Below are 22389 nucleotides of genomic sequence, written 5' to 3' on the forward strand. Positions count from 1 at the left end.
AATCATTTGCAAAACACTACTTCTCTTGCTCTTAATATCATTGATGACAGTCGCTTTTCATCTGGTTTCTTTTAAATCCAGACTAAAAAAAGGCGCCGTTTCACACATCAGGATTTTTTTTTCAATATATTGTTTGTTTGGTGCTATTTGGTGCTAGATTGCTAATTTAACAAAATATCCGTCTCTGTTCTGTTTGGATTTAGTTTTCCGACAGAAAATGGAATTCTTCAAGTCTCCCCAAAGCACCATAAAGTGACGTGCTAGCGAGAGAGCGTTTAAAGTGATGCTCGCTCGACTGTTAAGCTACAATCTGTTGCCTGGTGTTTGTAAGAAACTCATCTCGAGATGTTTTTTTTTTCCAATAGTGCATAAGTACGCGGATTCGGACGCAGCCATCGTTTTAACATGTCAAAGACGTCTTCCTTTTCTAATGGGTTGGATCACGTTACACGCTAACGACGGCTAACAAACCGCAAATAGCCGTGCGCATGCAAGACCGTCTGGACGTTCAGAACTGGAGGGTAAACAGCATCTAACTTTCCATAATCAATCCTGAGGAAAAGTCTGATCGAGCCGCAGGGAAAGGAGGAAAATGAAATCCAGTCATGCAGCCGGTGCTGAGAGTGAAGGAGACGAGGCGGAATGATGAGAAGCAGCTGCTTTAATATTCACCGCTCTGTGGCACAGTGAATAGTGGCTTTATAATGGAGTTAGCCGTTATGAATGTGAACGAACAACAGAGGATCGCTTCAGCAAAAGTGGCGAGGACGAAGGTCCATAGATTCACACACAAGAGCGTAAAGGTCATGTAGATATCTTTAAAGAAAATAGTCACATAAATACAGCTAACTGATTCCTTAGCAAACATTTGGTAATTTGTAAAGAAACATCTGCTTTACTGACTGTTTACTTCCTGAGTTTTTCCACTTAAGCAATTCAGGTAACGTAACAAAGAAACACTCAACAAACAGCAAAAAAAAAAAAACAAGAAACCGCTAACAACAAACTGCTAACAAACACACAACATTTATTTGTTTTTTCTTTTTTCGAATGACAGCTAAAAAACAACTAACAACAAACATTAAGAAACTCAACATCTCTCTGATATTACTTTTCAAACAGGTAAAAAAAACAGACAGCTAAATACAAACAGCTAAAAACAGACAGCTAAAAACAAACAGCTAAACCAAACAGCTAACAAACAAAACAGCCAACAACCAACATTTAACACCAAACAACAAACATTTAAAAACTCAACATCTCTCTGATAATATTACTTTTCAAACAGGTAAAAAACAGACAGCTAACAACAAACAGCTAAAAACAAACAGCTACAACAGACAGCTAAAAACAAACAGCTAAACCAAACAAAACAGCTAACAAACAAAACAGCCAACAACAAACATTTAACAACAAACAACTAACAACAAACATTTAAAAACTCAACATCTCTCTGATAATATTACTTTTCAAACAGCTAAAAAACAGACAGCTAACAACAAACAGCTAAAAACAAACAGCTAACAACAAACAGCCAACAAACAAACAGCCAACAAACAAACAGCCAACAAACAAACAGCCAACAAACAAACAGCCAACAAACCCACACCATCTATCTGTTTATTTTTTTTTAAATATAAACATTTCCCTCAGACTGTATAAAATTCTTACCTGTGTGTTGTTTTACTTCACAGTAGAAGTTAAAGCATGAGTATAAAGTATAAATGTAAATAAAACTGATGCTGACGTTATTATGGGCCATGTTCTCAGCACACATGAGCATGGCACTGCCCCCAAGCCACACCCAGGCTCATCCCCCAAGCCACACCCCCAAGCCACACCCTGGTTCCGCCCATGGTCAAACCCACCTGACAAGTCAGACTGGACTTTTGGTCTCATGTCTTCGTAGCAGTGAATCTTGAGCTTTTACGTAAAGTGTATGTGTGTGTGTGTGTGTGTTTCTGTCCTGCAAAAAAAAAACAACAAGCATATACGAGCTTTGAACTTACATTTCTTTCTTTGACCTCACATTTCTTAAGGATTCTCTTTGTTACACCTGGATTAATTTAGATTGTTACCTGATGAGCTGAACCAGGTGTGATGGACATAACACACTGAACCCCTCTGGTCCATCAGTACAGGTTTTTTTTTCTAATCTGAAGTGAGGAGACTGATTCTGATGGAGCTCCCTAGCGGCAGCCGCAGTCTTCCCTGTAACTCCTAGAGTTAAGCATGCGAACGCCGTTGCTTAGAAAAGCCGCGTGGAAACACGCATTGTCTCCAGAGAGAGAAGAAAAGAGGAGAGAAGAGAAGAGAGAAAAGAGGAAAGGAAAGGAGAGGAGAGGAGAAAAGAGGAGAAATGAGGAGAGAAAAGGGGAGGAGAAAAGAGGAGAGGAAAGGAAAGAAGAGGAGAAAAGAGGAGAAATTAGGAGAGGAAAGGAAAGAAGAGGAGGAAAGAGGAGAAATGAGGAGAGGAAAGGAAAGAACAGGAGGAAAGAGGAGAGGAAAGGGGAGGAGAAAAGAGGAGAGGAAAGGAAAGATTAGGAGAAAAGAGGAGAAATTAGGAGAGGAAAGGAAAAAGAGGAGAAAAGAGGAGAAATTAGGAGAGGAAAGGAAGAAGAGGAGAAAAGAGGAGAAATTAGGAGAGGAAAGGAAAGAAGAGGAGGAAAGAGGAGAAATGAGGGGAAGAAAGGGGAGGAGAAAAGAGGAGAGGTAAGGAGAGGTGTAATAAGCCAGGATTAAGCTCCTCCAGATTTAAATACACCTTCCTGTCATTGACTGATGACCAATTAAACACTCAGGCACTTATTGATCACAGGAGAACGCCACGGATCCCCAAACATCCTTAAATGCACTGCAGGGAGGCCCCACAGACCCACAGACGGAGCGCCGTTGTGCATTTTTCATCTTTATGCACACTTTTCTTCCTATGGAGCTGCGATGAGGGGAAAAAAGCTTATCCAAGCTGGAGACGTGTGCTGGGGTAGAGAGAAAAAAGAGCAGCGAAGCCATTTATTAAGCATTCAGGCAGATGGTTCACTCGTATATCATCGCTCTTATATCTACAAAACACACACGGAACTGAGGCTTCCAACGCAGAGGGCACCTTGGGAAATGTAGTTTTACTCTGAGAGACAATGGAGGAGTGTGTGAAGTGCACACCTCAAGGTCAGGAAGGAAGGAAGGAAAGGAGAGTGAGGGAGGAAGGAAGGAAGGAAGGAAGGAAGAAAGGAAGGAAGGAAGAGAGAGGAAGAAAGGAAGGAGAGAGGGGAAGGAAGGAGAGTGAGGGAGGAAGGAAGGAAGGGAGGAAGGAAGAATGGAAAGAGAGAGAGGAAGGAAGGAAGGAAGGAAGGAAGGAAGGAAGGAAGGAAGGAAGGAAGGAAGGAAAGGAGAGTGAGGAAGAAAGGAAGGAAGGAAGGAAGGAGGGAAGGAAGGAAGGGAGGAAGAAAGGAAGGAGAGAGAGAGAGAGATCTTTTGTGTAATGTGGATCAGAGCACCATCTCTCACACAACTACAACCTCCACGTCTTCTTTCGTTGGATGAAATAAAACCAGCCACAAAATAAAGACACTGTCTGTTCTTCTGACCGTCTGTTCTTTGTTTAATACGTCAAATTGTTTACCTTTTTTTCACCAAAGCAGCACACTGTGAATCAAACCAAACAGAACTGATGTGTGTGTAAGAGAACACACACACACACACACACGTGCTCCTCGTATGCAAGGAATTTCCCCGTGCTGCCTGTAGGACTGATAAATTAATAGATTAGCGTTGTTATGAAACTGCTCTATAAGCCTATATTGCATTACGTCTATTCCATAACTGAGTAAAAATTCCAATTCCGAGCGCTCGACAAAATATTAAACACCGTGAGCCCCTCAGGAGTGGGAGGGGGAAATCTGATAAACTCTTTTCTTCCCTGTCGCTCGTTTTACTGTTGTCCTCTATTTTCCCCCCGCTTGATACTTCTGACTCTGAGACATCACGCTAATTCAACGGTCGGTAGCGAGGGTGTCGAAATAAATAATTATATGGCGAATACTTTTTTGCCCTCATCAGCACCAGTCTGCTCTTCGCATGCATCATTTGAATTTGCTGCGTGTGACTTGAGGGAAAGAAAAGAAAAAAAAAATCCTCTCTTTTCTTCTCTGGATGAAATTAACATCGCCTCGCCATCGGAGCACGGCATACGCTAATCATTCGCCATGCGTTAGCTTTGGGATGAACGGGAGCTGAACTCTTTTGACCACAAGGCATCTTAAGCCAATAAATTATGTCTCTTGATCTGGTTACGGCGTGAAAAAGTTTTGCATGGATGTAGGAAGCACCGAACACGCTGAGAAAAAAGCAACTCAAACAAAACACAACGAGCAGTTTTTAAAGCAAAGAAAAAAAAATACACAACACAAAAACAAAGAGTTTCATTGGAGGACGAAGTGGGTGTGGCTTTGATTTGAAAGACTGATGCTTCAAGATTGTTAGAAATCATTTTCTGTCATGAGATAAAGCTTTTAACGCATGCAGCTTTGGAAAGTTCTAGAGAATTGTATTGTGTTGTATTTACCCTTTTCTGTAATTTCTTTAGAACAGTGATAAACATGTTAAACATGACGTGACAGGTTCAGCGTTCATCTGAAGGCTGGTTGATGCCCAGAGAAGGACATCACGTGACAGCATCGCTGTGTCTCTACGGAAATGGAAAACGGGAAATATGATTAAACTTCTTTGGATCTAGATTTGATCTGCATCACAAATCGGATCTGACAATATCACGCTGTTTCAGGACAACATCGGTCGGATTCCGATCTGGACCGAGATCGCAACCGCGATAGTGCGCCCTTGACTAAAGGGAACATGACAGACAGATGTATCTCATCTCCACCAGGGAACAAAGCAAGAGCTTGTAACAAACAGCCCCTGACTATCTATCTCTCTCTCTTTCTCTTTCTCTCTGTTCTTCTTCTGCTCTCTGAGAGCTCATTGTTAGCATTCGTGCACATTCTCTAAGTCTTCTTCCGGTCAGGGTCCATGCTGAGCTAAAAGACTCTCCGTAGCGTTGGGGGAAATCTCGCTCGTCCACTCCGCCCCTCTCATCTGTAATGAAGACTGGCGGCTCGACCTTTCTTTTTCGTCCGAATTAGACTTCCCTCTAAAGCCTTTGATGCCCCTAAAAACCCACCGCGTCGGCAGATTTCCCTCTTCACACGACGGAGGCTCGCTTCTGCTTTCGTACCTGTAATGAGTCGGCTGTTTGAAGCCAGAGCAAAGGGAGAAAATGTCTGGATTTGGTTATACTTGGAAACCTGGGCACTGAAAGCAAGAGGAATCTGTGATTCAAAACAAGAACAACAGCACACTCATTTACTCAGAAATGTAGAGTCCCTGGAGCACGACTCCTTGTTTAATGTATTCGTAATTATTCACTAATTAATGCAGGAGGTAAAAGGCCCTCGAATGCGTTTCCGTCCAAGGAAGCTTTACTGTGGCCAGCCTGCACCATGCAAATGAAGAGTGAAAGGGTGCAAAAGCGAGTGCTTTGTGTGTGTGTGTGTGTGTGTGTGTGTGTGTGTGTGTATGCCTTTCCCACTCACCTAGCGACCTCCCAGGCCGATGACTTTAACACCGGCAGCACTACAGTATGGATGTGTTTCAAAGCAACACTGTCCCTTTTGTCCGTTTGCCCCTCGGTCTTATTATACAAAATAATGTGCGTGTGTGAGTGTGTGTGTGTGTGTGTGTAGAGTCAGACAGCCAGCTCTCACACTCACTCTGTTAGATATCACTATTTCTTTTTTCCCCCCCACAAAATTTCGAGCTTATTTGAGCTTATGAGCTGACCTTAAGAAGTCCCTAAGGTACTTAATTTTGCAGCAGATTTAATATCTAAGGGGGGAAGAAGGGACGTGAGACTATTTTTCATTATTAATATACCAATATCAGAGATCTGAGAATCCGCTGACACACGGTATTGACTCTCTCTCTCTCTCTCTCTCTCTCTCTCTCACTCTCTCTAAACTAGATGTTTCCTTAGGGATCTATCAAGTGGTTCTGTAGCAAAAACTTTACTCTTAAAAAGAATCACAAGCTTCGTTATGGCCAGGTTTAAATGTCCAAGAGACATATTAATGGTTCAGTCCATGTATCATTAGCGGTTCAACATGAAAACGAACCGTTTTTACTTGCACAAAGTTTAACTCCCAGTTTAATCTGAGATCACTGAATTAAATGTGTCCATCGCTATCAGTGCAGGTTGTTGGTCCAATTCATTCAAAACCCAAGTGAAACACAAACCAAACCAAACCAAACCAAACAGAAGGGACTATTATTCTAAATACACCTTTAATCTCTTTGCTTCTTCATTACAGCTTTACAAGGAAGCTCTTCATGCATTCTTTACCGTGTGCACTGGTCTCGAGGCCGTACATTAAGCGGCAGAATTAAAGTGCTCGTTTAGATTACACAGTACCGAAGCTAGCAGCTGGAGGAAATCTCAGTTTAAAGAAAGAAACTCTACATTTAAAGAAAGTCCAAATTCCTGCAACAAATATGGTCCAAAAACTGCACGGTACATTATGGATTATTTTGTACGATTATGAATCGTCCTTGATGGACGTTGTGTTCATTTAGTACCCGTTTATCTTCCTGGACTGTATCTCACAAGCACATTTTGAGAGCGCAAACTTTTAGTTAAACACAGATTGATATCAAACAATATAATAACAATTTATTCGTTGTTTTTTCCTCTAATAGACGTTGATATCATTAACTGAGTTGTTTAATAAGGGTGTAAATGTACTTCTTCTTGCACCATCAACCTTTTGAATGCGTCTTTGAACTTCCTTCACAACTTCGATTAACTTAACTAAGTCAAGTTCGGTTGTGTGCTGAAGAACACAAGATGTACACAACGATGGAGCCTCGACACGGTCTGTTGAAACAAAAGGTTTCTGTCTCACCAAAAGTTCTCTGTAGTACATACAGCAGAATAAAGCTGATGATTTCTACAGCCGTGACTAGAATTAAAGATATAAATAATGATTAATGTTTTTGGGATATATAGATTTATGTTTGTGTTCGTTAAACCCTTTGGTCCAGAAGTATAATATAAAACCTTAATGATAAATTAATATCATAAAAAACAATTTGTGTTGCTTGGGATGAAAGAAAGAGAGCCACTGTTTTAGAGCAGAGACATCAGCAAACAGGACTGTCTGTATGTGACAGCTGGACACTTTGCACAGTCTGCTCAGCTTGAACACAATCCAGCTTCGCGTTTTTTCCCCCCTCTCATCCTTTTTAACACCGTTTTCTTGTGTAACTTGCTGAAGCCAGTGCTCGCACCGCGGCCAGCCAGCCAGTCAGCCAGCTTACTCGGCCAACCTGTCAGCACGATCCTGCCAATGCAGCAAGAACGTCGCAAACGCGGCACGGCGCGTCGCGGCACGGCACGCTCCGTGCAACCTGTGCTGATCTGCTTTAGCGCAAAGAGGTGGGTGTTAAAGGAGGTGATGAAAATGGGTTGTCCGGGGTGTCCTGGGGTCCTGCAGCTGACCCATTTCATGCACTGCTCTTAATTAGTACAAGTACATCTTCACATCCAGCATGCTCACGCACACACTCACTTACGCACGCACGCACGTCCACGCATCAGGCTTGTGGTTGCGTTGTGCCGTCGCATCTGTGCTACACTAAACTTGCTCGTGATCGTGCTTTTATATATCACATCACGGTTTGACATAAAAGTCGTGTACGGTGCGTGCTCACGTCCACGACACAACACACGCTCACGCGCAGGATATTTTATTGTTGTCTCCTCTGTGTGTATGAAACCGGGATACTGCTGTTTATCCTCAGTCCTCGTGTGTCCTCGTGATGAAAGAGTGAGTTAAAAACAAATAAATAAATGCATCAGACAGAAACAAACACACACGAGCAGAAGGAGAGAAAAACCCGAGCGACTCACCGGTGCAGGTGAATCCGACCAACAGAAGACAAATAAAGGCGAGAATCTGCGCGGCTCTCCAGCGCACAAAGGGACGCGGGTGAAACGGCATCATCGCCTTCTTCTTCTTCTTTTTTCTTCTTCTTCCTCTTTCTTGTATGAAAAATATACCTAAAGATGAATAAAAATAATAATAATAGTAATAATAATCTGCGACCGTGCGTGCGTCCTTCCTTCCGTGCGACGCGTGGAGCTTTGACTGTTTCGCTTGCGCAGAGTTTAGACTCGGAGTGGCGGCGCTACTGCGTCCGATCTCCTCCCTCCTCTCCCTCCTTTCCTTCCCTTGTTCCTTACTCTCACTCCTTTTCGTCCTTCAGCGCACCTCCTCCTCCTCTTCCTCTCGCGTGTCACTGCGCGCTCGCACCGGTTAGAGCATCATAACGCGGGTGCGCGTGCGGCGAATAAACCAGCAAATAAACCTCTCTCAAGTTTCAGAGAAAAGGATGGAGAAGAAGAAGAAGAAAAAAAGAAAAACAAGAAAAAAAAAGAACAGACGCAAATGTTGCGGTTGTGTTATTGGACGGGGTGAAATTTTGACCCGCGCGCATCCGGTAACGGATTTGCTGTAAAGATTTGTTTAGCTCGGAAAACATCTGCTCGTGCACCGCTGCGGGAGAGTGAGTGAGTGAGTGAGTGTGAGAGAGAGAGAGAGAGAGAGAGAGAGAGAGAGAGAGAGAGAAAAATACACACACCGGCTACCGGAGAAAACCTGGAGCGGATTCTCCCGCGTGGACTGACCCGAGAGCACGTGAGCCCTCGTTAATCACACACACACACACACACACACACACACACACACACACACACACACACACACACACACACACACACACACACAAACTCTCGATTCTGATTGGTCGGTATGTGTTGATTCATTTTCCATACCAGCAGCTCAGAATATTTCCAGCTTCAAATAATAATAATAATAATAATAATAATAATAATAATAATAATAATAATAATAAAAGAAAAGTCGTTGCTATAGTGACGTTTGCTGCATGAAGATGGTGTATTTAGCACTGAAGGTGCATTAGGTAAAAGTTCTGAAAAACCAAAAACAGGTCTCTGAAAGGTAAAATGAAGGAGTCTCCATTGGACAGAGGGGTGTCTCGGTGTCTCGCTACAAAATAAATAAATAAATAAATAAATAAATAAAATCTATATATCAATATATATCTCTAACAGAAGTTAGTACACCCCTCACATTTTTGTAAATATTTTATTATAGTTCAGATTAGTTAATTATTTTTTATATTATTGTGTTGTCATATGTAGTTTTTTTTCTTTAGAAGCACAGACATCTGAGACGAACCTGAGAAGATAAACACGGATATTGTAGCATCACGATCAACACCATCGTCTAGTTTTAAATAGCTGCACAGATGCAACCTGATGGTCAGCCTGATGTTTTTATTTTTAGATTTTGCTTGTTGTGAAAAAAACCCCCAAAAAAAACGATCATGCTGTAACACCTAAGCGTTGTTGTTTTTTTTTTTGTCTTTCTGCAGGTGTGGAATCCACCTGTAGTGATTAGCTTGTATTTCAGGGCTTTGTCACAGTGCTAATTTAATTCCCATGGTGCAGCTTTCTCGCAGGAGAAGCAGCTCAACAGCTGGCATGGACTGATTGTTTATCATGAAGGTCCACATCAATACTCCCTATCGGATAATGATTAATGACGAGCCTTAAAAACCAACAGCATGAGGTCAACGGCCCTGATGTTAGTGACTGTTTTTTTATTTACATCACAAAAAACTGCCATTTGCACCACACAGGGGTGTGTAGACTTTTTTCTTGACATGGAGCATAATTTTTTTTGTACCTTTTTCATTTGAATGCAGAATGAATTATTGAGAAAAAGAACAATATCTTACGAATTATTTGCAGTACTAAGAATTATTTTTGTAAAATCTCCAAGTTTCTCCAACTTTTCAAATTTGGAAAAACAAAATAAATAAAAATAATTCACGACCCTCATTTGTTCTTATTATCAGTCACTTTTTTTTCCTCTCTTTCTTTTTCACTTACAGCTTCACCTTTGTTACGGACTGTTACAGACAAAACACTGAAACTGGAAACTCCTTCCAAAAAACAGAGAAACAGAAAACAGAAAATCCCGCCATATCGATGAAACCGTTACTATAGAAACGTATTCTTAGTAGAATTAGTGCGTTAATAGAAACCTGTGATGTAAAGTTGGAGATACTCGAGTCCCTTAAGAAACTTCTTGTTTTTTTTTCTGCTTCCTGTTTCTTCTGCTCCTTCGTCTTGTTAACCCGTGTTTGTTAAACCTTACCTGCCTGTGTGGTGTCTTGTGTGTGTAATCGTCTGGTAGGTGATGCAAGGATTTAAAGACACGGGAAGGTCACGTTAAGACCTTCAAGTCTTCACTGGGAAAAACAAAACAAAACAGGAAACCGGAAGCGTCTGTGAGAGATAAATTTACTGTACTGTACTGGATTTGTTCGGATGTACATTTCTACACTCATCTCATTTCCCTTCAGTGAAGGTTAGGCTGAAAGCTCTGAGTAAAGCTCGATGCTGCAATGGAGGCGAAGCCGCCGAATACGACCGGGAAAAGCTGAGCAAAAACTCAAACTAATTAATTCCATGTTTATGGAGGCGACATCAAATCAACATGGCTGCTCACACTGTAAATGGTGGTAAGTCACGCTTCTCTTTACACACACACACACACACACACACACACGGAGTGAAAATTCTTTCATTTTATAATTTTAATCTGACAATTTTATGATATTACTGACAACAACTTCAGTGACAAGTAGAATCTTTACACCTTTAAATATTTACCTGGATTTCTGAGTTTCTGCTCAGTGTTTGCTCTGTTGTCTGAACATGTGCTTCAGTAGAAGAGATTAAACCCGAGGAACATCTGATCTTCTGTACAAAGCTCTTAACATACTCACTATCACCTGTTTATTTAAATACAAACCTAATTTGAAATATTCAAAATATTTGCTTTCATTCTGGATAATGAAAGCAAATAAAATTCAAAAGATTTTTGTTTATTAATCATTTTATTTCATTCATTCATTCATTCATTCATTCATTTTCTACCGCTTATCTGAACTACCTCGGGTCACGGGGAGCCTGTGCCTATCTCAGGCGTCATCGGGCATCAAGGCAGGATACACCCTGGACGGAGTGCCAACCCATCGCAGGGCACACACACAATCACACACTACGGACAATTTTCCTACCATGCATGTCTTTGGACCGGGGGAGGAAACCGGAGTACCTGGAGGAAACCCCCGAGGCATGGGGAGAACATGCAAACTCCACACACACAAGGCGGAGGCGGGAATCGAACCCCCAACCCTGGAGATGTGAGGCGAATGTGCTAACCACTAAGCCACCCATCATTTTGTTTATTTATTTTTTTCATTTCAGCTTTGTCTCGGACTTTTGTTTATAATATTTATTTATATATTTAGTTATTCATTCATTCATTCATCTTCTACCGCTTATCCGAACTACCTCAGGTCACGCGGAGCCTGTGCCTATCTCAGGCCTATCATCGGGCATCAAGGCAGGATACACCCTGGTGGAGTGCCAACCCATCGCAGGGCGCACACACACACACACACACACACACACACACTCTCATTCACTCACGCAATCACACACTACGGACAATTTTCCAGAGATGCCAATCAACCTACCATGCATGTCTTTGGACCGGGGGAGGAAACCGGAGTACCCGGAGGAAACCCCCGAGGCACAGGGAGAACATGCAAACTCCACACACACAAGGCGGAGGCGGGAATCGAACCCCGGTCGTGAGGCGAACGTGCTAACCACTAAGCCACCGTTCCCCCATATTTAGTTATTTTTAGTTGTAATTTTTTTTTACATTTTCTACAAACTAATAAACACTTTTTTGCACTGATTTGTCATCAGCCACAAAACGTAAATTCATTCCTTTAGAATCGATTCGATTTGATTAGAATTTCCGGTTTTCTTAAATTAGTAATGAAACCAAACCGGCTCTTAGAAGTGAACTGTAAAATTCAGACTCTCGCAGATTTAGAAATCCAAACCCGGGTTGTCGTCTGCATCGCTAGCAATTTTTCTCCTGGACAAATTGCCGTATGACGCGTATCACGTCCCGCCTTCTCCAAAGCCATACATCATCCTCCCGGCGAATATAACTCTACTTTGACCTTTAGAGCAGCGTTCATGATTGAGCTAGCTCTTAACGGCTTTGATAAGTAATTTAACGTCATCTGTCCGCGTTTAATATTTAATCGCCTCCATCAGATGATAAACAGATAGTTTGCCTCCTCTCGCTCGGTTGATAGCAGAGATAAAAGAAGTAAAGAGGAGTACGAGATGATGGCAAATGCCAGAAGGCGACGTGGTAAATGATGCATTACACCACGTTCTTGTGTACAATAAACAGAGAGACGTCTGGCCTTAGCGACGGCGAATAAAATCCGATTTCTTTCACGAGGGACGTCAGGACACGCTGCAAATTTCCTGTAAAATGCACAATTTGCTGGAAGCCTAATAAAGTCTCTGTTTTTTTTCCATCCACTTTATATGATTTTAAGACTCGAGATCACATAGAAGCTGGAGGAGAATTTAAATATAAATAATAGCCAACTATCAAACAAATCCAGCTTCTGGAGTCAGTCATAAATCACCAGTCAAGAGTTTTTATGCAAGAAAAACGCAGATTTTTCTCCCAAGCCAAACTTTTAACCTTTATATTAAAAACGTATAATTGTGAGGTTTTCCGTTCAGAGTCGTTTGTTTAACATTTATGGGAGGAGCCTGAGAGATGTGAGAGACGTTATTTTATCCGTTTCGGATGATAGGAAAGTCTTTAGGAGTTTGAGAAGTTTGTCTTTTGCGGTTTCTCTGTAACAGGCTGGTTTGATAAATTTTTAACTGCAGACAGATAAATATATTAATAATAAATGAACGTCTGTTTGGCTGTAGGTACATTCCACATTGTAGGTTGTTAAATGTTCCCAAAAGTAGCATTTTGTTTTGTTTTGTGTTGTTTTTCAAATTCATTTATTAATATTAATTTTTAGCCACATTGTATTTGAAAATATTCACCATCACTGGCTTTGTACCAAATAGCTCTCATATACTCAGTTAAAAGACTCTGATGATGCTATAACATAGCTGCTGTTATTGCACCACACTCTCTCTCACACACACACACACACATACACACACACAGTATCACACTTCCACACTGTCTCTGTCTATCACACACTATGACACTGATCACCTTCCAGCTCAGAGCTGTAAATTAGACACATCATATCATATCAGCTTTCCTCCATGACCACGGACTCGCAGCCCAATCGCAGCACTTATATCAGATTAGACATCGCGCTGTGGCACTCACACATGAGACTGACCGCGGTTTGGGGGTCGAGTGATCACACAATCAAAACAACTCGTCAGTACACCGCATAAGCTACAACCGAACCGGTTTGACCTGAGTGTGCTGTTTAAATCGTTTAATATATTTCTTGTCTTTCGATGTCCAAAACCGGGTCCGAGTTATCTGTTATTTACATTTATGGCATTTGACAGACGCTCTTATCCAGAGCGGCTTACATTTATCTCATTTATACAGCTGAGAAATTGAGGGTTAAGGGCCTTGCACAGGGGCCCAGGAGTGACAGCTTGGTGGCCCTGGGATTTGAATTCCCGACCTTCTGATCAGTAGTCCAATCTGGTATCTGGTACCTGAGCTTTAGCGTGACATACAGTACGTAGCGAACAAACATGAAACTGTTCAGCTTTTATGAAGACTGCGGGGATGAAATAGATCAATAAACGCTGATTCTAATGATATAACCTGCTGCTGCGTGGATGGGAGTTTGATCCTTGCACGAGAGAGCGAGACTTTTGTCCTGAAAGAAAATTTGCTTTTCTAATACCAGCTTCAGCCTTAGGAATACTGTTGTCATGACAACAGGTTTGAACTGTTATATGAATACCAACGTTAGTATCGTATTGTTCGATACTAATGCGATGCGATTGCCATGAATTGATGCTTTAGTTCTTATCAGTTATAAGGTAGGATTAAAGATGTCACTGGGATCTTTGGTACCTATAGAACGTCCCAGACATAGAAATATCCCAGACATAGACAGACAAGAACAGCTGGACTAGTTTGAGCTAAAAGGAAGGTTACAGTAACTCACAGTTGTGAGGTGAAAAGCATATTGAACATTGAGGTGTATGGGCTGCAATGATCAGAAAAAAACACATCAGGTTCCACACAGGATCTGGCTACAGTCAGGCTACAAGCTTTGAAGATGCTTTTCTGCTCACCACAGCTGTAAAGAGTGCTTATTTGAGTTAACACTGCCTTCCTGAAAGCTGAAGCTTTTTTCCCCCTGACAATCCTAGCATCAGACACCAGTTCTTGGCTCACAGAAATGTGACCTGTCAAAAGTATGCTCATTTAAACGAGAAAATCATCAACCTGGCAACCTTGCTGTGCAAGGAATTCAGCAATGGTAGCATTTCATTCATAAGAAATCCGAATCATCATCATCATCATCATCATCATCATAAATCTCGATGATAATCCCAGTGTTTAAATTGCTGTAGCAAGCATAATGTCCTCTTTAAACAGTCATCCACGATTGCTAACCCTTCCACACTCTGCGTTCGGATTCTGAGGCCTGAAAAAAAAAACTGCAGATGAAGCCGACTTTCAAAGTCACGTCAATTCCGGCAGGCAGCCGAAGAGGCCCGAAGGCATTAACCACATATTGAATTCATTAGTGCTCGCTCACTGACACTCTTTTCCTTTTGTAACATCGTGACAAACGGCCCTGCGCGGCTCACCGCGGCTTCCTGAAAATCTTTCCTTACCATCTACATCAGTATAAGTTCTGCATATTGCCTTCCAGTACTTGGTGCCCATAAACAATGCTCAAGTGCTCGAGTGGATGAGTCACAAATATGGCATAAATCCTTATTTTCTCGGCTTGGCTATAGCCCTGGAATGCCAATTGATCAAAAAAACAACAACAACAACAAAAAAAAAAACTGCAACCTCATCACGTGAGATAACACCAGAATCTGTGAGTAACTTACACTGAATTCAGATTACCAGAGCAGTCTCTCTGTCTTTCTTGTCACTTTGCAGTTCAGCAGGTTTCCATGACCTACTTCTGGGGAAGAAACAGCAACACACATAGAAGCATTTAGGAGTTCAGCTCGGCTTGCCTCGGTGGTTCGGATTTAATTGTTTGTTTGGAGTTTGTTTATGCAGAAGAAAACCTCTAATAATTCGAGTTTGGGAGAAAGAAGACATCGGAAAGAGATTAGCTCTGTATTCTCGTGTGAGCATTTACGTGCAGCCTAATCATCCCACGGGTGAGGCCAAAAGTTTACTAGGCTAAAGATATTAAGTGTCAGTTTTTGATGTAACATACATTTCCTGAGTTAATTAGCACATCTACTTTGTTCCTATAAGAGGCCATTTTTAGAGCAGTCCAGTTGAGACCGAATTACTTCAGCTTTATTTCAGTATATCAGAAATCCAGTGGGTCAAAAATGTACTGTCTCTTTAAACTGTATGGAAACTTGTGTAATGTTCAAGAAGTAAAGGTGGGAATAAAAGTCATTGTTAAAGTCAAAGTCCTGGGTATTGCCATTCAAGTACCAAGTCAGGATTAGCAAGATCTAAGGCAAGATCCAAGTCAAGTCCCAAGTCAAGTCCCAAGTCACATCCCAAGTCAAGTCCCAGGTCAAGATCTAAGTCACAACCCAACCCAAGTCCTAAGTCACGCTCTAAGTCAAGATTCAAGTCACATCCCAAGTCAAGTCTTAAGTCAAGATCTAAGTCACATCCCAAGTCAAGTCCCAAGTCAAGATTTAAGTCATGTCCTATGTCACATCCTAAGTAAAGATATAAGTCACATCCAAAGTCAAGATCTAAGTCATATCCCATGTCACATCCCACATTAGGTCCTTAGTCAAGTCCCAAGTCAAGATCTAAGTCATGTCCTAAGTCACATCCTAAGTCAAGATCTAAGTCATATCCCAAGTCACATCCGACATTATGTCCTATGTCAAGTCCCAAGTCATATCCCAAGTCAAGTCCAATGTCAATTCCCATGTCAAGATTCAAGCCACATCCCAAGACAGGTCCTTAGTCAAGATCTAAGTCACATCCCAAGCCAAGATCTAAGTCAAATCCTAAGTCAAGTCCCATGTCAAGTCCCAATTCAAGTCCCATGTCAAATCCTCACATTACGTCCTAAGTCAAGTCCTAACTTAAGACCGATAAGTCCAAGTCAAGTTACAAGTCCTTAACTTTTCATTTTTAGTACTGCAAAATACCTGTGTCATTAGGGAATAAGCGATATTTCAACTTTGAAGTTGTCAGGCAAGTTAATTAGACGTTGAACTGGTTGAGCGTTGAAGATGCTGAAATTAAATGTTTTTTAGGACGAAGAATCACTACAGATTTTTAAATGTAGAATTTTGAGTTTTGAAAAATGTCAGTAATATCAAGGTTCACTCTCAAGTCTCCTTTGATTAAGTTGAGTCGAAAGTCAAGAACTGTAAAACTTGATGCCAATGTGGTCGTGATACCAATGCAAGCCAAGACCTCCCTAATTGTGGAATTGTGGATCTCCCTAAACCCAGATCTTCCTCCTTAGAAGCACTTAGAAGCACTAACACCTTCAGGTACTGTACCTTGATCACCTATACAAACATCTGGGAACATCTAGGAAAAGAAGCGCAAATTAACGCTAAGGGATGAATGAACTTCAACAACAACAATGGAACAACAACAATGGAACAAGTCGAGTAGTTGAAGGCATCAGGTACCAAATATCCATCAAGAATTCAGCAAACTTTAACTATAGTTATCTTTAACCCTTAAATCTTCAGTCTTGAACTTTGGTTAATATTTAAAGAAACTTTTTTTGGGCACTCGACAGATTAGCTAATTAACTGCCTTTTCTTATTAAAAACGGCAAAGTAAAAGTAAAACTTTGCCATCGTTGCTTTTCCGTATAGCGTTCCTTATCAGCCGTTCTTCCAAAGTTGCTAGTGGAAAAACTGCGTGGGTCGCATGAATCTCTTTAAGAGAATAGCAGCAGTGTGTTCAAGTACTGATCAAATTTATTCCGAAGATTCGACAAGGAATATCTCTGTGCCTCTCTCTCTCACTCTCTCTCTCTCTCTTTCTCTATCACTCGCTCTCTTCTTTTTAATAGACCCCATTCACAGTATTTGAATAAAAGTTGGGGGGAATAAAAAAAACACTCTATTCTCTGGCGGTATTGCAAAATAGATTTCTTTAATCATGAGTGCTGGAGGAAAAAGTTTGGGTGTATATGCTGATTTCATTTCCAGCAAGTCTGCGGCATCATAAATAAATTTGCATGTGGCACAGAGGGGAGGGAAAGACTCGGCTCTGCCAAAATGTGCAGAGTTCAGCGTTGATCATGAGCTGAGCGTGTGAGGTTCAGAGCGAGGTTGCCACATTGGAGGGGGGCTGTGCTTGGGTTTTTTTTTTTTTTTTTTTTTTTTACAGCTCTCTCTCCCTGTTCGCAGATGTTTAATAGGCCATAAACGCTGGAGTAATGACATTAAGGGTGAGAAATGCCATAAAAGCAAAGATGGAGCAAACAAACAGACAAATACGATATTCAATTATAGAGGCTCGTTCAAAAGATGTTAAGGGCGAATGGCCTTTTATTCCCCCTTCTCTCTCTGTCTTTCTCTTGTTTCTCTCTTTTCTCTCTTCAGCTACATTTAAATCCTCTTCTTTGCTGCTATCACTCAGAATACCGAACGAAAGCGCAGCATGTCACCTTTTCTAAAAGTGGAATATCATATTCTGAACAATCCTTTTCTCTCCGCTGAAAGGTGCACACACTATAATAAGGTTCAGAAGACAATCCAAAATGTCAAGCAGTCTAAAAGGAAGTTTTCCTAGCAGTCACGATACGGGGACTTGTAAGGCAACACGTCAAGGGTATTACACATCGCGGGATGCTTTTCATACGCAGGCCTGCTGTTGAAAGTGTGCACGTGGTGTGTACTTGTTATAACAGATTCACTTGGCTAATGTAATCGCAGCAGCTTGGTGACTCTGGGTAACGGCGGATGATTATGTTAATCACAGACTGCTCGTCGTAATTGTCTTCATGAAGAGACTTAAGGTTGTGCGGTCAACCGTTCCTTACAGAGTCATCTACCTCAAGCGCCGAGTCGGCGCCAGAGAAAAAGTGTGAGTGCGTGAATTGACCGTGGAGATTTGGACGTATTACGGTTCAGCAGGCATTCCAATGGGGCAGGAAACAGAATCATCCAAGTCCCAAACCATTCAGTTTAAACACCTGGTGTGCTGAACAAAGCACGTCATTAGACACAACGAATGTACTCTCGCTTCTCATGCATTTTTTCCCCAAATTTAGATGTTTCCAATTTTCACCCACTGCTTAGTTCTTCCCTATTGTACCATAATTATCAATCTGGGAGAGCGAAATCTAACACTGGCTTCCTCTAAGCCAGCCAATGTGAAGCTAAAAACTCTAAAGACGTCCTCTTTTACAAACAACGGATGTCTATGGCGTCGCCTGTTTTTACAGAGCGTTTGTTTTTCTGTTGTGAAAGGTTACCCCGAATTCAATTCCCAACTCAGATACTTATGAAATATTCAACATCAACCTCAATCTTTATTGTTTTAACTGATATCCATATTCTGGGATGCTGAATCCTCCATTCTGATTGGTTACTAGATGCTGAGTTCATTTTCTCTAACTGATGCTCTGTTTTTGCTGCACAGATTTTTGTTGGTGTGGTGTAGTTTTTTTTTTTCTTGATTATATTCACTTAATTGCTGTGTAGCAAGCAATTTTTGTCTCTTGTAGCAAAAACCGATGTCACAAAACACGTCAAAAGCCACATCTGAGTGAAATGGACTGTTTTTATGCTGGAATGAAACTCTTGGGAGTTTCATATGACATGGAATCATAAGAAAACGTTTGCTCACCCACTTCTCTTAACAATTATGCATTTTAAATACAAGTTGCCTTTCAATTATTTCTTTGTTCTCCTGCTTCATTCACATTACGGCTGGAAAACTTAAAAAATTATCTGAACGCCTCTGAACTTTTCCTACGTTCGACTTTCTTATAGTTTCTCTAAACTATGAGGCAATGCCGATTTATTCTCTCGTATACCTTTTTTTGTACGGCTTTGACAGAAATGTGTTTCCTGTGCTACACTTCCTGCGCATTCTTTTGTTCTGTCGAGCGAGCTCATTGTCTGTGAGCGGGTGCGGGCCGTGAATGACGCTGAGTGTTTTATGGCTTCGCTTTGGCATTGGCGAAGCTGCGTTTTAGCACAGAGATGTGGTGGGAAAGGATAGAGTGCACAAAGAGTGCCGAGAAACAGAAGAACAATACAAATGATGAGAAAGGCAAAAGGAACAAACTGAACTTTTTGGTGACATGTTTATAGTTAAAGTGGAGTCAAGGCCCAGTTTTAACACCACCGGTTCTCAGAGGCCTGGGAATGCTTTGTAATGTGTTGCTTGAGTTCCAAAACCTAAAAACAGCCTGTATCATGCTAAACAAAAGCCTGGTTGTGATGTTGCTATAACAACATCTAGCATATGTACATACAAACATATAACATATGTTGCTATATATAACATATATACTTACAATATGTGCATGCAAGTTATAATCGAAACTAATTTTAAAGAAGGAAATCTGACATGAGAGCTGAATTATTATTATTTTTTTTTTAGTTCTTGAGAATTGAATCAAAAGGTATCAAATCATTAAGCTAGAATCATGCAGGGTTCCCACTCTTTTTCAGAGATCATTTTCCAGGACATTTCAAATTTAGCAAAAAAAAGACAAGGATCACAGATTCACGGCCTAAAGTAATATGTCTTAAAAAAAGTCCTAAAGTCTTAAAAACAGCGTACACTTTATGGCTATTACTTAACTATACTTTTAAAGACAATTTGTCATGTGAATGAAATTTCAACATTTATAAAATAAAAAGACCGCACATATTAATACCCTTTCCTTTCTCAGGCCAATGCCGTCATGCATTCTTTAGTTTGCTGTGCATTCCCCTTGCACATGATATTCAGATTAACAAGGTTAATATAACCTGCTTACCCGTCACCATTTGCTGAAAAAATGCGAGCACTTAAACCATTCCTAGCACCTGAAACCGCCAACACAAGACAGCGTCATCAATCACAGCGAGATTAAACAGCATAACAAAAAACCCGTCAAAACTCAGCGTCCCTGAAGAGAGCGCTTTCTGTTACTAACGTTAATTGTTTCGACCAGTTGTAAACTGTTCTTTAAATGATCAAGAACATTTAAAAATAATAATTTTCCAGGACAACAAGATTTTTTCCAGGACAATTTATGATTTCTCTCATTTTCCATGTGTTTTCCAGGACTGGAACATTGGTCATTAATTTTCCAGGATTTCCAGGACGCGTGGGAACCCTGTCATGAACTGAATCTTTAAACCGGAACCCTGCGCTCCAACCCCAGCCTCCTCAGTTGGGATATGCGAAAAAAATAAAGGCTTCCATGCCTTAATGTATTGAAACGAATCAAATCATTAAGCCAGAATCGAATCAACTCATTAGGGCAGGATCATGAAGCGAATCAAACTGAATCTTTAAGCCTGAATCATGTACTGAAACGAATCGAATCATTACACCAGAATCGAATCAACTCATTATGGCAGTATCATGAAGCGAATCAAACTGAATCTGTAAGCCAGAATCATGTATTGAAGCGAATCGAAATATTACACCAGAGTCGAATCAACTCATTAAGTCAGGATCATGAAGCGAATCAAACTGAATCTGTAAGCCAGAATCATGTATTGAAACGAATCGAATCATTACACCAGAACTGGATCACCTCATTAAGTCAGGATCATGAAGCGAATCAAACTGAATCTTTAAGCCTGAATCATGTATTGAAACGAATCGAATCATTAAGCCAGTATCATGAACCGAATCAAACTGATTCATTAAGTCAGGATCATGAGCTGAATCGAAATGAATCATTACACCAGAATCGAATCAACTCATTAAGTCAGGATCATGAGCTGAATCTAAATGAATCTTTAAGCCAGATTCATGTATTAAAACGAATTTGAATCTTTAAGCCAGTATCATGAATCGAACCGAATTGAATATTTGTATAAATATGTATACTTTAAAAAAATGAATGTTATATAAAGCCATTAATACTGTGGCATTTTATTGTAAGTATAAAGAGATAAAAGATGATGGGTCATGGCCTGATATAATTGGTCTTCCATCATTCCTCCTGGACAAAAAAACAGCATTTGTTTTAAAAATGAACAGATACCTTTCAGTAACAGAAAATCAGAAGCAGCGGTCCATCCAAGTACAGGTTAGTCAATAAATGCTTAACTGTTTGTTTTGATCCTAGACTTGATCATATTTGGCCTTAAATCATGCGCTGGCTAAGTAACCAAAAATCTACAAAAGCTGTTCAATAATGAAGTGCTAATGTTTTTCAGGGTGTCAGATGTATCAAACGGGACCCGTAGGCAGCCGGACCAAATTGCCGAGCTTTTCTATTGAGGCTTGTCCAAAAAATTCATTGGTGAAATGCAGCAGAGGTCAGAACAAAAGCAGCACAAATCCATTATCATTAATAACAAAGCGTGAGTCATGAGCAAGGCCTGCTCTTTAAATGACATACTAACACAAACAAATGAACACTTTTTCTCATCCTAAACAAACATAGTGTTGATTTTACCAAACAACTTAGTGGAGGAGGTCAAGCTGGCTAATTAAAGGTGGGGTGTACATTGTTTGAAAGCCAATGTTGACATTTGAAATCACCAAAACAAACACGCCCCTAAACCAAATGGGTGTCACCCGTTTTGATAGCTCCGCCCCACACATACATACGTAACCCAGGCAACTATTATGGTGGAACCTTCTGGGGCAGCTGGCCGAGGGGATATTTTTATCAGTAAATGAACTCAATGAGTAATACTATGGTAATACAAATGTGTTTTTGTAGTACTGTGTGTTGTAGCGTGAAAGGTTTAGCTCCGTTTCACGCGGAAGACGGCGTTCAACACCTAGAACCTGAGGCAGAGGTAACGGCAGGTATCCGCCATGACAATGTTTCATTCGCTTTCTGCTAATATCAGACATGCGCACTGAACACTCTCTCCACCGTATATTGACAAGACACGCCCCTTTCTGCTCATTGGCTACACATTTGTTTTGTGTTCGTTTTGTTTGCCAGCCCAACTCAGTTTTCTGAAGCATTTCTCAAACAACGTACACCGTATAGGTACAAACCTATAAAATGTAAATGAATAAA

General features: G+C 40.9%; 1 protein-coding gene and 1 long non-coding RNA gene across 5 annotated transcripts in view; one reads left to right on the forward strand and one right to left on the reverse strand.

The window, feature by feature from the left end:
* The window catches only part of unc5a (unc-5 netrin receptor A), a 184068-nt gene extending 175383 nt beyond the window's left edge, over positions 1–8685 (reverse strand). For 2 of the 4 annotated variants that reach the window (XM_060892719.1, XM_060892716.1), the window contains exon 1: positions 7964–8684. In XM_060892719.1, coding sequence (XP_060748702.1) covers positions 7964–8057 — 94 coding nt within the window. In that variant the 5' untranslated portion in view covers positions 8058–8684. Of the gene's footprint in view, positions 1–7963 lie in introns of all 4 variants that reach the window. The other 2 variants (XM_060892717.1, XM_060892718.1) reach the window with 2 other exon arrangements.
* LOC132861285 (uncharacterized) lies at positions 8618–9801 on the forward strand. Its single transcript, XR_009649913.1, has 3 exons — positions 8618–8750; positions 9292–9397; positions 9511–9801. It is a non-coding gene; the product is annotated as an uncharacterized LOC132861285 (long non-coding RNA).
* Positions 9802–22389: the final 12588 nt, after the last annotated feature.

The sequence above is a fragment of the Tachysurus vachellii genome, chromosome 18, assembly GCF_030014155.1.
Source record: "Tachysurus vachellii isolate PV-2020 chromosome 18, HZAU_Pvac_v1, whole genome shotgun sequence".
Classification (NCBI taxonomy): Eukaryota; Metazoa; Chordata; class Actinopteri; order Siluriformes; family Bagridae; genus Tachysurus; species Tachysurus vachellii.